Source organism: Neoarius graeffei, chromosome 20 (genome assembly GCF_027579695.1).
Source record: "Neoarius graeffei isolate fNeoGra1 chromosome 20, fNeoGra1.pri, whole genome shotgun sequence".
NCBI lineage: Eukaryota > Metazoa > Chordata > Actinopteri > Siluriformes > Ariidae > Neoarius > Neoarius graeffei.
Window position 1 is genome coordinate 13828609 of NC_083588.1, and position 14852 is coordinate 13843460.

Below are 14852 nucleotides of genomic sequence, written 5' to 3' on the forward strand. Positions count from 1 at the left end.
CCAATGAGTTGTGTTTTGAGTAGGTTACATGAGTAACAACAAGGTAAAATAATATAACGTATGACATTTGGGATGTGGGTAATAAACGTTTGAAATGTCATCTACTGAAGAAACGGAAGAAAACATCGTAGCGTAAACTGTTAGGTTTCTGGTGGGAATTAGCAATGCGCTTGCTATCTTTGTTGGGTGTGTTAAACCGTATGGATTTAAGTGGAATAATTGTAAGGAGTTATGTGATCAAGACAACGTTTTAAGCAAGGTAAGGCCATTTGATTATTAATTTCCCCGCCATGGCATGACGTGGGCCCATATGATTTGCCTTGTGCAGCGATCACGCATTTGAATTAGGTTCGCCTCATTTGCGCTGAAGAATATGGTTTATCGCGCAGTCTAAACGGACTTGGGTGTTGGTTGATTCTTTTTCTTTTTTTTTATTTCCCATGCTTGAAAGGGTATGATCCTGCTCATCGTGTACTTTTTTTTGATGGAGTAGGTGAAATAGTGCTGCAAATGCGTTTCAACGCAGACATGTGTAAACGACAGTTGAATGCTATTTTCAAGATGAAGGAAGAGTTGCGTGATGCTTTGAAATATCTCTTAATCCATTCATCAATGCACAAAATTCGCTTTGCTGCTTAATCCATACCACAATGCACACAATTCGCTATGCTGCTTTTAAATAGTACATTTGAGGCATAGGCGCACGTTACAGAGTAGGCCGAAACAAAATATTATTTTTTTCTCGGTAATACCGTATATCCCGGGAAAACACAGAGACAGTTTAAAGGTATCAAAATTTGGATACCGCCCAACCCTATTCTACACATTTATGCGTCACCATATAGACGCAGATTTTCTCCTTGAAAATGGTCGTGTAGACGCGGAAAAAAGTGAGAACGAAAACGAACTTTTGCGTTTTTGTTTCAGACCGTCCCCATGTAAAGTGGGCCTAAGGCTCATACTAGCCAGCCATGACAAATAAGTAGCCAGCCGGGGGGGGAGTAAACACAAAATAAACTCCTGTGCACGCAGTTCCCAGGATTAAATGTATTTTCCACAGACCATTTATTTATTCACTTTACTCAAATACAAAGTAAAATGGCAGTAAATCTTCTTTCTTTTCTTGCGTATTGCATCATGAGGCGTTCCTGGCTTGTAAATCTCTTATTTTCGGTGCATGACACATTCACGCAGCTGAGCATGCTATGAATTAACAACGACAACGGTCTGCAGTGGGGCTACACAATTACACACTCAGCGAACATTTCTCCGTTTGTGTATGCAAATACACTCCAACGACTCAGTTTGGTTTCATTTACAGCCAACGGTGTCTTTTGATGCCAGCACGTAATTGAACGAGAGAAGACTGGTTTACCGGAGACAAAACAAGTGTTATCTCTGCTTCTGTTCCCTCCCTGACACACTACTGCCTCCGCCGAGTGCGCGCGCACTCTGAACTGAATCAGCTCTGCGCATGCGCCGTGCGGCACAAAAAAAAATGGCCGCCACCATGAAGGAAGGAGATCCGGAGTTTTCAAACATTTGCTTTAGTGTGAAATCGCAAAATGGTATTCTAGCGAACAACAAAATAGTAAAGACTCAGAAAAACTAATCATTCAGTGATCATTTTAATAGTGTAATTTCATCCGAACTAGGCCTAACAGTCGATTTAGAACTACGAAAAGTCCGTGTGTCGGACATTTTAAGTACCTTTTGTAAAAGTTTTGCAAATGTTGCAGTCAGCATTTAAAATGCTAACTTAAAGTTTTTGTACAAGTTTCAGTTGATTAAACCGTCATATTTTATTAAATGTGTCTGCTTTTGTAATAAAAAAGTACTGAAAGAAAAAGCAAACACAGCATTGCGATTTCTTATCCATCCATTAAAAAAAAAATCCCTCCCTCCTGACTGAAAATTTTTTTGCTCACCCGGTGGACAGGAAACGGATTTTTTTTAAGGATGGCCTAATGTTGGCGACTAGAAATGAAATAAAATAAAGAAAATGTGGAGAGGTCAATCTTTTGTTCTTATGCTTCAATAATGTGAAACTCAGTCCCACTTTGCATTAAACAGTTGTGCTTGGTACAATTAAAAAAAAAAAAAAGTATAATTACCTCCGCCAAGTTTGTTGGAGGAGGTTGTTTTCGCCTCCATTTGTTTGTTTGGTTGTTTGCCTTTTCCCATCGTACCTCAAAAAGTAGGGAACGGATTTGGAGGAAAGGTGGGCCATGGGCCAAGGAACAAATGCTGAGATTTTGATGCAAATCCTGGTACGTATACGGATCCAGGACTTTTTTTTCTGTTCCCAAAGTAACTCAAAAAGTACTGAGCGCATTTTGATGAAATTTGGTGGACAGCATTCGTATTATCCTAGGTTCAAGTGATTTTGATTTTGATATGTAGCTTGGTCGAGGTATGCACTCTACCATGTGCCCTTCTCATTTAACATGCCATGAATTGAAAGTCTAGTATTTTCATTTCATTTCATTCTACACATTTGTTCATCTCCTTATGTTCATTTTCTGTTTGTTTTTTAATACGTTATATTTATTATTTTGTTTCCTACTTGACTGTACGGCACTTAGAGCTACCACATGGATGAAAAATGTTCCGTACATCAACCATTCTTCGACTGAATTGTGTGACGAGGGTCATCATTTTGTTGCATGTTCCTATAGAATTCCTGTCAAATGGCTTCACAGTTTCCTGCTGCGATCCAAAAGTCATAATTCAGTCAAACAGTTGCAAACCTTGACCAAATGTTCCGTTCTAATGTAGGACAGTCCGGAGAAGTCCATGTCCTTCTTGTAAAGTATTTGCTTCCTTCTGATGGTGAAATCATGAGCACTGATATTACCCAATGCAGACAAGGGCTGTAGATCTTGAGACGTCACCTTGGGGCTCATTGAATTTTCATGGAATATGATATGTTTTGTTCTTAGAGTCAGTGACAGTTCTGACTTGCTTGGCACCCTGACGGTTAGAGCTGCCCATCTTGCATCTTAGAGTGATTTCAATGGATAACCACTTCTCTCCTGAAGAGCGGAACAATTTGTGATTTCTTTTTTCCCCCTTCCATCTGTAGGCTGTGTTTGACAGGTCAGTCGGATTGTGATGCCCAAAAAGAGATTCCCAGAAATCGCTTTTAATCAAGACATGTTGTGACTTCATTGACCTAATTTGATGAAGACCGGAATTGGATGAAAACTAAGTTGCTCAAACTGCATCTGATTAGCATCCCAACCAGTTGAAACTTGTTTTAATTCGAAGTCTCAAAAAGCAGTGCAGCTTATGATTTGGATGGATGGATGGACTTGATGGGACTGATCTCGCAGAAGGAACTAACCTAAAAACAGACAGGCAAAATGTAAAATCCCAGACCCATAAGCAAAACATCAACTTTCAGTCTTGTTCATTATCATAAATTAGTCAGTGGCAATCTGCAGAATTCTGGTTTGACACCATACTGTGCTGAACTCCTCTGTCAAGTGCTATTAGTTAAAGTGCTGATGACACGAACATGACTCTATGCAATTTCTTAAATAAACTATACAACATGGCAAGCATGTTAGATTTCTGTTATAATTACGTGAAAAGAAGCTGTTGTTACGCGAATATCCAACTTTTAATTGCACAGCGCAAGAAAACTGGGTCCGTGGCTCGCGGCCATGCTGTGACGTCAGCGGAAGAACACGCTGCGGTTCACTGGCTGTTCTACTCAATGGAAATGGCGCATGAAAACGCCGGTGAACTTTCTAGTGCTAGCTCTTCAACAACCAAATACTGGTACTTCAAGCAGTGATCATGATGGCATGATTTTATCTGATTTTAAATAAATGAGATTGATAATAATGTGAATGTTCACAACTAGTACATACAAACTCTGCAGCTTCTGATTCAGCAGCTGCGTCATACTCCGCAAAAACATCAGCAAGAACCTACAATATAAATGGAAATGCAATACACTAAGCTCAAATGACTTTTGGAAAGTATAATTTCTAAATTTTTTCTACATATTCTTGAAGTCGGTCATCGGGGTACTTGCTACCGTTCCCTAACAACGCATGGCAAAGGGTAAAGTGTAGTGTTGCTACGAGTACTTGCTAAAGCCTCCGGTGGAAGATCCTCGATGTGCTGATAAGACATACAGTTCTATATAACACACAAGTGTCACGATAATCACAAAACAGATGCAAATTGTTAAAATACCTAATTTTTAAGCAATCATGTATTGATCTCTTCCGAATAGAATCTATGAGAGCCTACCCTCTTTACCCTTTGCCTCTCGTTGCTAGGCGGCAGTTACATGAAAGCCGCAAGCTTTCACAAGCAAATACATGACTGATATCACGCCGACTTTATGATTACATTTATGATTATCATGAATGTGTACTCTATGATGTGTACTCTATGAGCGCTCTGGAGCGAGTCACTTCCAAGATGGCCGCGCAGACCGCATGGTTACTATTTTTAGCATCATGTCGGAGCACTCTATAGCTCTACGTACCTTTATCTTATGTCGTTTCTCAATACATGTTCTGACAGGAGGACTGTCTTTGGAGGAGTCGCCTTGTCCCAGGCGACTGCTGGATCCGGCATAGCTACTAGTAGACCCCCTCCGGAATACTGTAGGCACTGCTGATGGTAGCAACACACGTTTGTGCTGAACTGAACACCCAAGAGATTCTTTTAAGCTGGGAAGGGTGTCAAAACAATCCAAATCGAAGTGTTCAGAGCACAGGACTGATGTTGGTGAGGGCTCCCACTTGTCACGAGTGCGCCTGACTTGCTTCACCCACTTCGCATGCAGCTCGGGATCTCTGGGAAACTTGAATAAACTTACCCCATCCTTGTGGGTTTTGGAGCAAAAGCCGGCAACACAACGCGAAGGCATAATAACATATAATAATGTATAATAATGTATAATAAAAATACTAATAATGATAAACTGAACACCTGCCGCATCAACAACAAACTGGTATAGACCCCGAAGCCGCCGCCAGGCGCCGCTAAAACCGCCATTTAGAATTTGAGCCGCCGCCAGCCAATAATTTTGTAAGCCAATTTGAGCCGCTATCTAATAAAATTTGGCTGAGCCACTAAGAATTGTGTACATCAAATAATGGGTTTATCCACATCATGAGCTACAAGAAAAGTGACACAAACATGATCAACTGTACACACTAGTAGTAACACAGTAGAGACGTATAGGCATACACTGTAGAGATTTAGAACTGATATCACAGCACAGAGAGTCACCGCAAGCTTGCCGTTGTGACTACCTGTCTGGCTTCCCGCCCCTCACACCGTTACCACGATACACTGGGGAACCCGGGAACCCACCCAGAGCATCAATCGACTCCGATATCGACGAGATGGCTGCATTCTTTGCCGCTGCTGAGGGAAAGTGTAAAGGTATTTTTTTTTGTTTGTTTGTTTGTTTGTTTCACATACTTCGAGATTGATAAAAAAAAAGTACTCCACCACTCTACTTTCATCATAGTAAGATAGCTGCCAGTCCTTCACTGGTCATTGCTAGTGAGAGTAGATAGCTAGATGCCTTCCTCGAACAATCCAGATTAGCTTATTATTAGCATTGAACTACAATCTTGCTAGATTTATATTTACAATGAAGTAAGAGACCAGGGGACCTGTGGTAATTTGCTATTTATTCCCCCCATTTGTTTGATCCGTTCGCCCGGATATATGCCACACAGTGACGTCCAGTATCAGCCATTTGTAGCCATAAACATTTTGGTGGCTGCAGCAGCCATTAAGGTTTTGGCTGAGTCAGCTAGCCAGCCAATAATTTCATCAGCCAGCCATTATCCTGAAAACAAACGGCTTCGGGGTCTAAACTGGTAAGTTAAGAGGAAGGTTCTTTCGCTGATGTCATATAGCTCCTCCTCCTCTTTCGTCTCCTGGGTGCTGCAGCCCTGTCAAATTTGCCCAAATAGCCGCGTTTTTTATCATAACTTGTAAAATAGGCGCCTTCGTGAATTAATATATGGATCATCGGGAATTACTTTTTATGTTATAAAACATCGCCAAAGATGTCAAAAACGTGTCATCGGCACTTTAAGAATGTATTGCTCTCCTGATCCTAACAGCAACTTTTTGTGTTTTTTGTCTTTCTGTGTCTCTCCCAGTTTGCTGTTTTGTGGTGCATAAGCGCTGTCATGAGTTCGTCACTTTCTCCTGTCCTGGAGCAGACAAAGGCCCGGCGTCAGATGTGAGTATCTTTTTATTATTCTTTCCTCCTGCCTGGCTGTGTCTCTGCTTTCCCACACTGTATATCTGTCTCAGCGATGCAGAAGAACCGTGGTGGTTCTCCTGATATCAGTGAGGTGGACAGTGCAGAAGTGTGTTCCAGAGCTACCGCTGTTATCTGCATGTTTCCTGTCTGAATCAGTCACAGAGTTACACTTTGAACTCTTTCTGAGCCTTGACGGTTGATCCCTGAGTCATGCTGCAAGTTTGCAGTGTAAACTGTCAGTGGCTGGATCAGTTCCTCATGGAACACAATACTTACAGCTTAGCTGGAAGTAAATACGCAAATACACAAAATAAATACAATAAGAGAAGATGCTGATCTGTAAGATCCATCTTGTGTCACTGACTTCCAAAACTGCTGCAAACAAGCTGGGGTCTCACAAAAAAAAAAAAAAAAAAACCAAGCGTGTCATTTGTCCATTAGAGAACTTCGAGAACTAGAGAGCTGCTAGAGATATCCAGAAAAAAATGGTTATCCAAAATATAGGTGGGAGACTGAGTACATATTTGTTCTTATACAGTATCCTGTTGTGCTTTCTCTGTACGAAGTTGTGGTTGTTAGAGAAAACAGCTTATTATTTTGACACAAAGCTAAGATGCTAACCTGTATCGTCACCAGAAACACAGGCGTTTTTTGACCCACTGTGGTCAAAATCCTGCATTTGTTTACAGTATTTTCAGATACACTGGTATTAGTATGGAAATGTCCTCAGGATGACAGTGTTAAGGCCTTTTGCACACCAAGTCTGGATTTTTCGTACGCATTTTTAAAAAAATCAGTCATCCAATAAAATTGTTACGCAAAGAAACTTTGCACACGGAGTCCGATATGTTTTATTATTCGAGTCATTGTGAAAATTTGCAAGACAACACAAAATGGAGTTGTCAAACAGTGACACTGTTTTTGTGGTCCTCTCACTTCCTGAAAATAGAAAAAGACGAGAAGGGCACTGGGTAGAGTGCATACCTCCACCAAGCCACATGTCATCAACATCTCAATCAAATCACTTGAACACAGCATAATACTAAAGCTGTACACCAAATTTCATCAAAATCTGTTGAGTACTTTTTGACTTGCGTTGGAAACAGACAAAAAATTCCGGATCTGCATACTGTACTGTACATATCCCGAGTTGCATCAAAATCTAATCACTTGTTCCTTGGCCCATGGTGCTCCTTTCCTCAAAATATCATCAAAATCCATTGAGTATTTTTGGAGTTACGTTGGGAACGGACAAACAAACGGAGGCAAAAACATAACCTCCTCCAATAAAGTTGGCGGAGGTAAAACGGAAAATTTTGGATCCCTCCAATCCTGAGAAGGCATTAAGTGCAGGGCTTTGAACCAGAACTTTTTTTCTATTGGTTCGTTCTGAACAGAAACGGAATTTTAACGTTTCCGGTTTTGGGTTCCACCATTAAATAGACGTTCCTGAACCGGTTAGAACAAAAAAATTTCGTTCCCGGAACGGTTAATTACGTTCCCTGTCAGCTGTTTAACAAATGGCTATAAAATTATGTCTCTCTCATCCAGCTTAAGCCAAATGTAGGCTAATTCTATTACAACCTTCATTAAATAAGACAAGAAATAATTCAAAACAATTATTATTTCAAATGTTGGCGATTTGGATTCTCAGTATGTCTTCCCATCTACACAAACAGAAAAAGTGCCAAAAATGAAAGATAATTCGTTTAGTGTGTTACCAAAGGCTAGTCAGGCCCTATGCATTGATAGGCTAACAGAGGTTAACGTCATTTAATGTTCGCGAGCCTCTCATTAACGTGGACAAATATATTGATATCGTGTTTGAAATTGACGTTTTTGAATAACGACAGACTGCAATATTTACCTCTTATTTAAGATATGGAGACGTGATAGTAGTCTACCCTCCCGCTCTCTCCATTCAGTCAGCGAACGTCACACAGGAAGTGAACCCCAGCGGGTCATAGAAACTTGCGCAGGAGAAGAATGACTTTTTTATTTGTAGGCTACGGAAACTTTGAGGAACGAAATAAAAACCGGTATTAACCGGTTACCATTATTTTTAATAAGCGTTTCTGTTCCGGAACATAAAAAATAATAAAGTTTCTGGTTTCGTTTCTGTTCATGTGAAATAGAAAAAGTTCCCGGTTTTCGTTTTCGTTCCTTGAACCGGTTCAAAGCCCTGATTAAGTGCAAGCGGAGTTTCACTTGCTGATAATGGAGCTGTGGAATCCCGATTGTTTCAATATCTCTCTACAGTACCGGTCAAAAGCTTGAACACACCTTTTAATTCAGTGTTTTTCTTTATTTTTATTAATTTAAAGACACTTCATATCTGAAAGCAATGATGGATGTCGTTTCTCTTTACTTCGTTGAGCGGTTCTTGACATAATATGGATTACTACGGTTGCGGAATAGGGCTATTTCCTGTATTTTTATTATTTCCTCTTTATTGTTTGATCTCAAATGCATTCAGAAGGCAAGAAATTGCACTAATTCACTTTTGACAAGGCACACCTGTTAACTTAAAGCATTCCAGGTGACGACCTTATGAAGCTGGTCAAGATAATGTGTGCAAAGCATCATCAAGGTAAACGCTGGCGACTGGTTTCATAGTTTTGATGTCTTCAGTATTGTTCGACAATGTAGAAAAGAGTGAAAATGCAGAAAAACCTATGAATAAGTCGGGGTGTCCAAACTTTTGACTGGTACTGTATATGTATAAGCCTTGCTCCTCTCTTGTTGTGAACATACATGCCGTGCAGGTGAAACAAAACAAGGCAAATCAATAGCTATCATCAAACTGCTGTGCACAATCACGATCACTCCTGTCTAGTCTTTCATACGTCCTTTGTTTGGCACGCAGCGTTTCCCATCCCCAATTCCAAACTGTTCTGCGATCACCTGCCACAACCGATCTTTAAATTCTGCATCTGTTTTCTTGACATCGTTTGTCATAAACTGCTTTGTTCTGGGAGACGAAGTGAATTAGCTTATGATGCCATTTTGGATGAACGCATTCGCATGTTTGGTGGCTCTGAGTGATCGAACAACTTGCTAAAGGCTTTTGACAGATGTGAAAAATCCTGGAAAATCAAACCTGTTCTGAAAACTTAAATGATGGAAAAGTCAGTGTGTAACAGTGTTGGGCAAGTTACTTCAAAACTGTTTTGCATTACTTATTACTGTCATTTTAGAAGAAGAAGAAGAAAAAACCTTTATTCATCACATGCACACTTCAAGCACAGTGAAATTCATCCTCTGCATTTAACCCATCTGAAGCAGTGAACACACGCACACACCCAGAGCAGTGGGCAGCCACACCAAAGCGCCCGGGGAGCAGTCAGGGGTCAGGTACCTTGCTCAAGGGCACCTCAGCCCAAGGCCGCCCCACGTCAACCTAACTGCATGTCTTTGGGGGAAACCGGAGCACCCGGAGGAAACCCACGCAGACACGGGGAGAACATGCAAACTCCACACAGAAAGGCCCTCGCCGGCTGCTGGGTTCGAACACGGAACCTTCTTGCTGTGACGCGACCGTGCTAACCACTACACCACCGTGCCGCCCCATTTTACTGTATTTAAAATGTAAGGCATTACACTACTATTGCATTACTTTTAAGTTACTCTCACCAAAATAACTGGAAGTATGGATTTGGCAATCTAAATGTAGCTCAAGACGCTCAATTAGCTCATCACACATCCAGTGGAAGGTCTGACTGAGCTAGGCTTATGGTTAAAAACACTAGAATATAGGTGAAAGTCTGGCAAATTGTGATAGAAATACTGTAACTTTAGGCCTATTCATATTAACATTAATTGAACTGTATTGTAATGTCTAAATGACAGGATACAAAATTAGCATTTCTATGCCTTTATTGTTTAAGTTTACAGCATTAAGCATAGTTTATGCTTCATAAAAAAAAAAAGATTAGCCCTAAGGGATATGACTCCATTTCAGAAATTTAACAAAAATGAACATATTATGGCAAATCGTAGCCTACGGTACAATAAAACTGGCCTGAAAAAAACCCACAAGCCTTTTAAATCACGGCTAGACAATGACTATTAGCTATTAGTCTGGCTAACGCGACTTCAAAGCTCTGCGAGCATTTGGTCTGGCAAAGATATTAAGCCGGGGCGGCACGGTGGTGTAGTGGTTAGCGCTGTCGCCTCACAGCAAGAAGGTCCTGGGTTCGAGCCCCGGGGCTGGCGAGGGCCTTTCTGTGTGGAGTTTGCATGTTCTCCCCGTGTCCGCGTGGGTTTCCTCCGGGTGCTCCGGTTTCCCCCACAGTCCAAAGACATGCAGGTTAGGTTAACTGGTGACTCTAAATTGACCGTAGGTGTGAATGTGAGTGTGAATGGTTGTCTGTGTCTATGTGTCGGCCCTGTGATGACCTGGCGACTTGTCCAGGGTGTACCCCGCCTTTCGCCCATAGTCAGCTGGGATAGGCTCCAGCTTGCCTGCGACCCTGTAGAAGGATAAAGCGGCTAGAGATAATGAGATGAGAATGAGATATTAAGCCCAACCGTTTCCCAAAGTGCGTGGTTGACCCGCCTCCCTGAAATGCCTGTTTGCTACTGGTCGAAGCCAGAAAAGGCTGTCACGAAGCTTAAACCAATCACATCACTCTTTCCTCTGACGTATGTGACGCGACGGGGCTAACTGGTAGATTAAACTCTTACCTAAGCCGGTCGGGAGCAAGGCGAAAACGTCCTTCCTTTCAATAAATACCTCCAGGGCTGCTCTTTGCTCCGTTTTCAATGAGAACTTGCTCCATGTTCGTAATGTTTCTAGTGAATGAAGCGCTTCCGGCATAGATTCTGTAAACAATCTATGGCTTCCGGTCGCAGTTCTACTACGTCACTGCTTCGAACACGCCTCTACTCAGGGCCGTTGGAGATGCTCAAAGTTGATTGGCTCCCAATTTTTCGGGAGCTTGGAAGAGCTGGAGATAGCTTGCCTGGCCAGACTAAGCTCGCAACAGGCCCTCGTGTTGCGTCACGCTTAGGATGGGCGGGCCCAGGCTAATTAGCTATATGAGGCTACCCAGTCACATTTCGAAAAACAGAATTAGAAATAACAAAATCAAAGTGCTTTTAATGATATTGAAGTGCTTAGGCATATTAGCCCTCGAAGGAAAGGCAGCTCAATCACTTTAGTCTGACTTCCGACCAGAAAAAAAACTCAGTTATACGGGACAAAAATGTAAACAAACTGTCAGCATATCTTCAACAACATACTCCGCCACAAGTCTCCTAACCTCCTGAGGCTGAAGGAGCATCTCAGAGCGGGAGAACGTTAATTTTGGCTGCTTTGTGGTTTTATCGCCACTCTCATCCTCCGCTTGCTTCCTTGCTAACTTCATGTTACTATGGCACCTCTGGAAATGCGTAGTTAAATTACTGGTGCTATTTCGGGAAGTGGACAGTTCATTAGGTTTAGCACACAAAGTGCATTTGACTACGATGTTCTTCACATCCTTATTTTTCACAAACTTAAAGTAATGGGCGTGTGCCCATCTGGAGAATGTGCTATCTGACGTTAGATCAGCTGCAGGTTCACTCATCTCTCTCTCCTGTCTGACTAGCCTAAAGGAAAAGGAAGTGAAACATTTTGCGCGGACGTTTCACCTCTGCTGATCTCGTGTGATTTTGGCGAATTTGTATGAAGGAAAAAAAGCCCACCACTTCATTCCAGGTTAAAAATGCATTGTAATGCGCGTTACTGACATTTGTACCAAGTAAAATATTACCAAATTTTTTCTGTAATGCCTTACATTACCGCGTTACTGCAAAAAGCAATGCATTACAGTAATTCGTTACTTTTGTAACGCGTTACTCCCAACACTGGTGTGTAAACATGATTGACACAACGTGACGTTGTATTTATTTTTAAATGTGTGAGAATTTTGGACAAAAAAAAGAAAATCCAGACTTGGTGTGAAAAGTGATGATTTTATGATCATAAAAACTTTATTGTGCATATTAACACGACTGTCACAGTCACCAGATACTACTGTACAAGAATGAGCAACTTTGAACAAGAGCTCACAACTGTCGTTCAGCGTTCAGTGTACTTTTCACGCATTGCAGCCAGATGCTGTTGTGCAAATCTGAAGCTCAAAAGTAGCCAAAAATATACTGAGACGAAAGAAGTTGCCTTGAAGCGCTTTTATTGTAGAAAACAACGCAAGCACTGAGCGATACCCAGGATATGCACTGAGGGTCTAAGTTTTCTCCCTTTAGTTTTTAAGCTGTGTCCCACTCTGAAGGACTCGCCCTAGGACCACCCCAAAACAAAATGGCGGCTCCTATTAAAATTAGTGTAAAAGGACTTTTCTTTGTTCGAACACAGACTTCCAATTGGCTGCCCAATACAGGCTTCTCATGAGCGAAAACATACTTTCCACTATCCTCAAAAGAAAATCACCCCTGCTCATATTTCTTACCATATGACATTTTAAGGGTTTTACGACTTAATGACGAGTCTGTGTTTGTCACGCAAAATGCCCTGATAATGATAGTCAGTGATGAAGAACACAAGTACACACACATATACACGGAAGGTTTTCTCAACATTTCAACTGAAAGTGTCCAAAGTCTCAGCTTAATGGAGTTTAGTGTTAAAACACCTCCGAAGTATAATATAATCATAAATTCATGCTACAGTTGTGGTCAGAAGTTTGCATAAAGTGACATGAATGTCATCTTGGATATGAATGTCATGGCAATATTGGGCTTTCAATGATTTCTCTGAGCTGTTTGTTTTCTGTGGCGAAATGATTTGTACAACACATTTCTTAAATAGAAAAAACCCATGAATTTGGTGCAGAAGTTTGAATTTATTTTGGGTTTTCTGAAATCAACACAGGGTCAAAATTATACATACGTACAGGGTCAAAAATTTACATCCACTCACTTAGATTGTTAATTCAGAGGTGCTGAGACTTCCAAAATGTCTCTTATCTTGCCAAGGCCTCTTAACTTCCTGTTAGTGATTATGATTGACTACAGCTGGTAGCTTCTCTGTGCCTTCATAAAAAGGGTTTGTTTACAGCACTTGTTGGATTGACCAACACACAGTAAAACGGGAAAGTCCAAGGAGCTCAGTGCAGATCTGAGAAAGAGGATCGCAGATGTACACAACTCAGGAATGTCTCTTAGAGCCATTTCTAAACAAGTGCAGATCCCAAAATCAGTTCAAACAATTGTATGTAAGTTACTGGGAGGTGGAGCCATTTTGCCAAGCCACTTTGCTTCGAGAAAACCCAAACAGTCACCCTCAGCTGAAAGGAAATTGTTTCGGATGGTCAGGAACAACCTGGGAACCACCATGGCACAGCCCTGCCATGAACTGGAAGCTGATGGATCACTCAGTGCGTTTACATGCACATCCAAATCGAGCTACTGTCGGTAATCGAGCTAAGGGTCCCAGCAGGGGTGCCAGAGAAATCCAATCCTACATGCACACAAGGAAATCGAGCTATTGTGTGAGGTACATTGTGCACCCGAGCCACAGGTGGCGCTACACGCCCCATCGTGTTGGTACACTTCTGGTTGTTGTCATGAAGAAGAGCTATTCAAGAGTATAAACAAAGTTATCAGTTCCGTGTTCACAAGAAGAACAAGAAGTTCGTTCTCCTTGTTCCTCCTGACCTCTTCTGCTGCTCGCTACTACTACTGTTGTCATGTCGACCGAGGCTGTTGTGTTTCCCGCTTGCGGTCTCGTCACTTGTCACTTCCGGAAGGGGCAGTGCTGAAGTAAGTAGCTCGACTACGTAGCTCGATAGGGTTTACATGCACTAAGTAGCTTGGCTACAATTGCATAATCTAGGTCACGTAGCTCGATTACGAGAAATCCAGTTCGGTTCGATTTCAGCCGAGCTAAGGTGTTTCCATGGCATTTAGAACTTCGATTTCAGTCGAGCTACGGCAGAAATTCGATTTTTTCTATGTGCTTGTAAACGCACTGACTGTCTACAGTTCAGATCACCATGGACTAAGAGGCTGCTATCCAAGAAATTATCCCCTGCTCCAGAATTGACACCTTCAAGCTGAACTGAAGTTTGCAACTGACCACATGGACAAAGAAAAAGTCTTCTGGAAGAAAGCTGTACGACTGCACCTCAAGAGACCCGTCTGTTAAACTCCTGAAATTTGTGGACGATACAACGGTCATCGGCCTCATCCGAGATGGTGACGAGTCTGCATACAGACGGGAGGTTGAACGGCTGGTCTGTTGGTGCGGCCAGAACAATCTGGAGCTGAACACGCTCAAAACTGTGGAGATGACAGTGGACTTTAGGAGGAGCCCCCCCACTCTGCTGCCCATCACCATCACCAACAACACTGTGACTGCTGTTGAAAGCTTCAGGTTTCTGGGTTCCACAATCTCTCGGGACTTGAAGTGGTAGACCAACACAGTCACTATCATCAAAAAGGCTCAGCAGAGGTTGTACTTTCTGCGCCAGCTCAGGAAGCTCAGCCTGCCTAAGGAACTGCTGACACAATTCTACTCTGCCATCATTCAGTCTGTTCTTTGCTCTTCCATCACTGTTTGGTTTGGATCAGTCACCAAACAGGAGAAGAACAG

The 14852-nt window shown here is 41.9% G+C and overlaps 1 protein-coding gene across 1 annotated transcript in view; it reads left to right on the plus strand.

Annotated features, from left to right (window-relative positions):
• prkcbb (protein kinase C, beta b) overlaps positions 1–14852 on the plus strand; it is a 193186-nt gene that overhangs the window by 47438 nt on the left and 130896 nt on the right. Inside the window, exon 3 of the mRNA XM_060901290.1 lies at positions 6150–6232. Coding sequence (XP_060757273.1) covers positions 6150–6232 — 83 coding nt within the window. The remainder of the gene's footprint in view (positions 1–6149; positions 6233–14852) is intronic.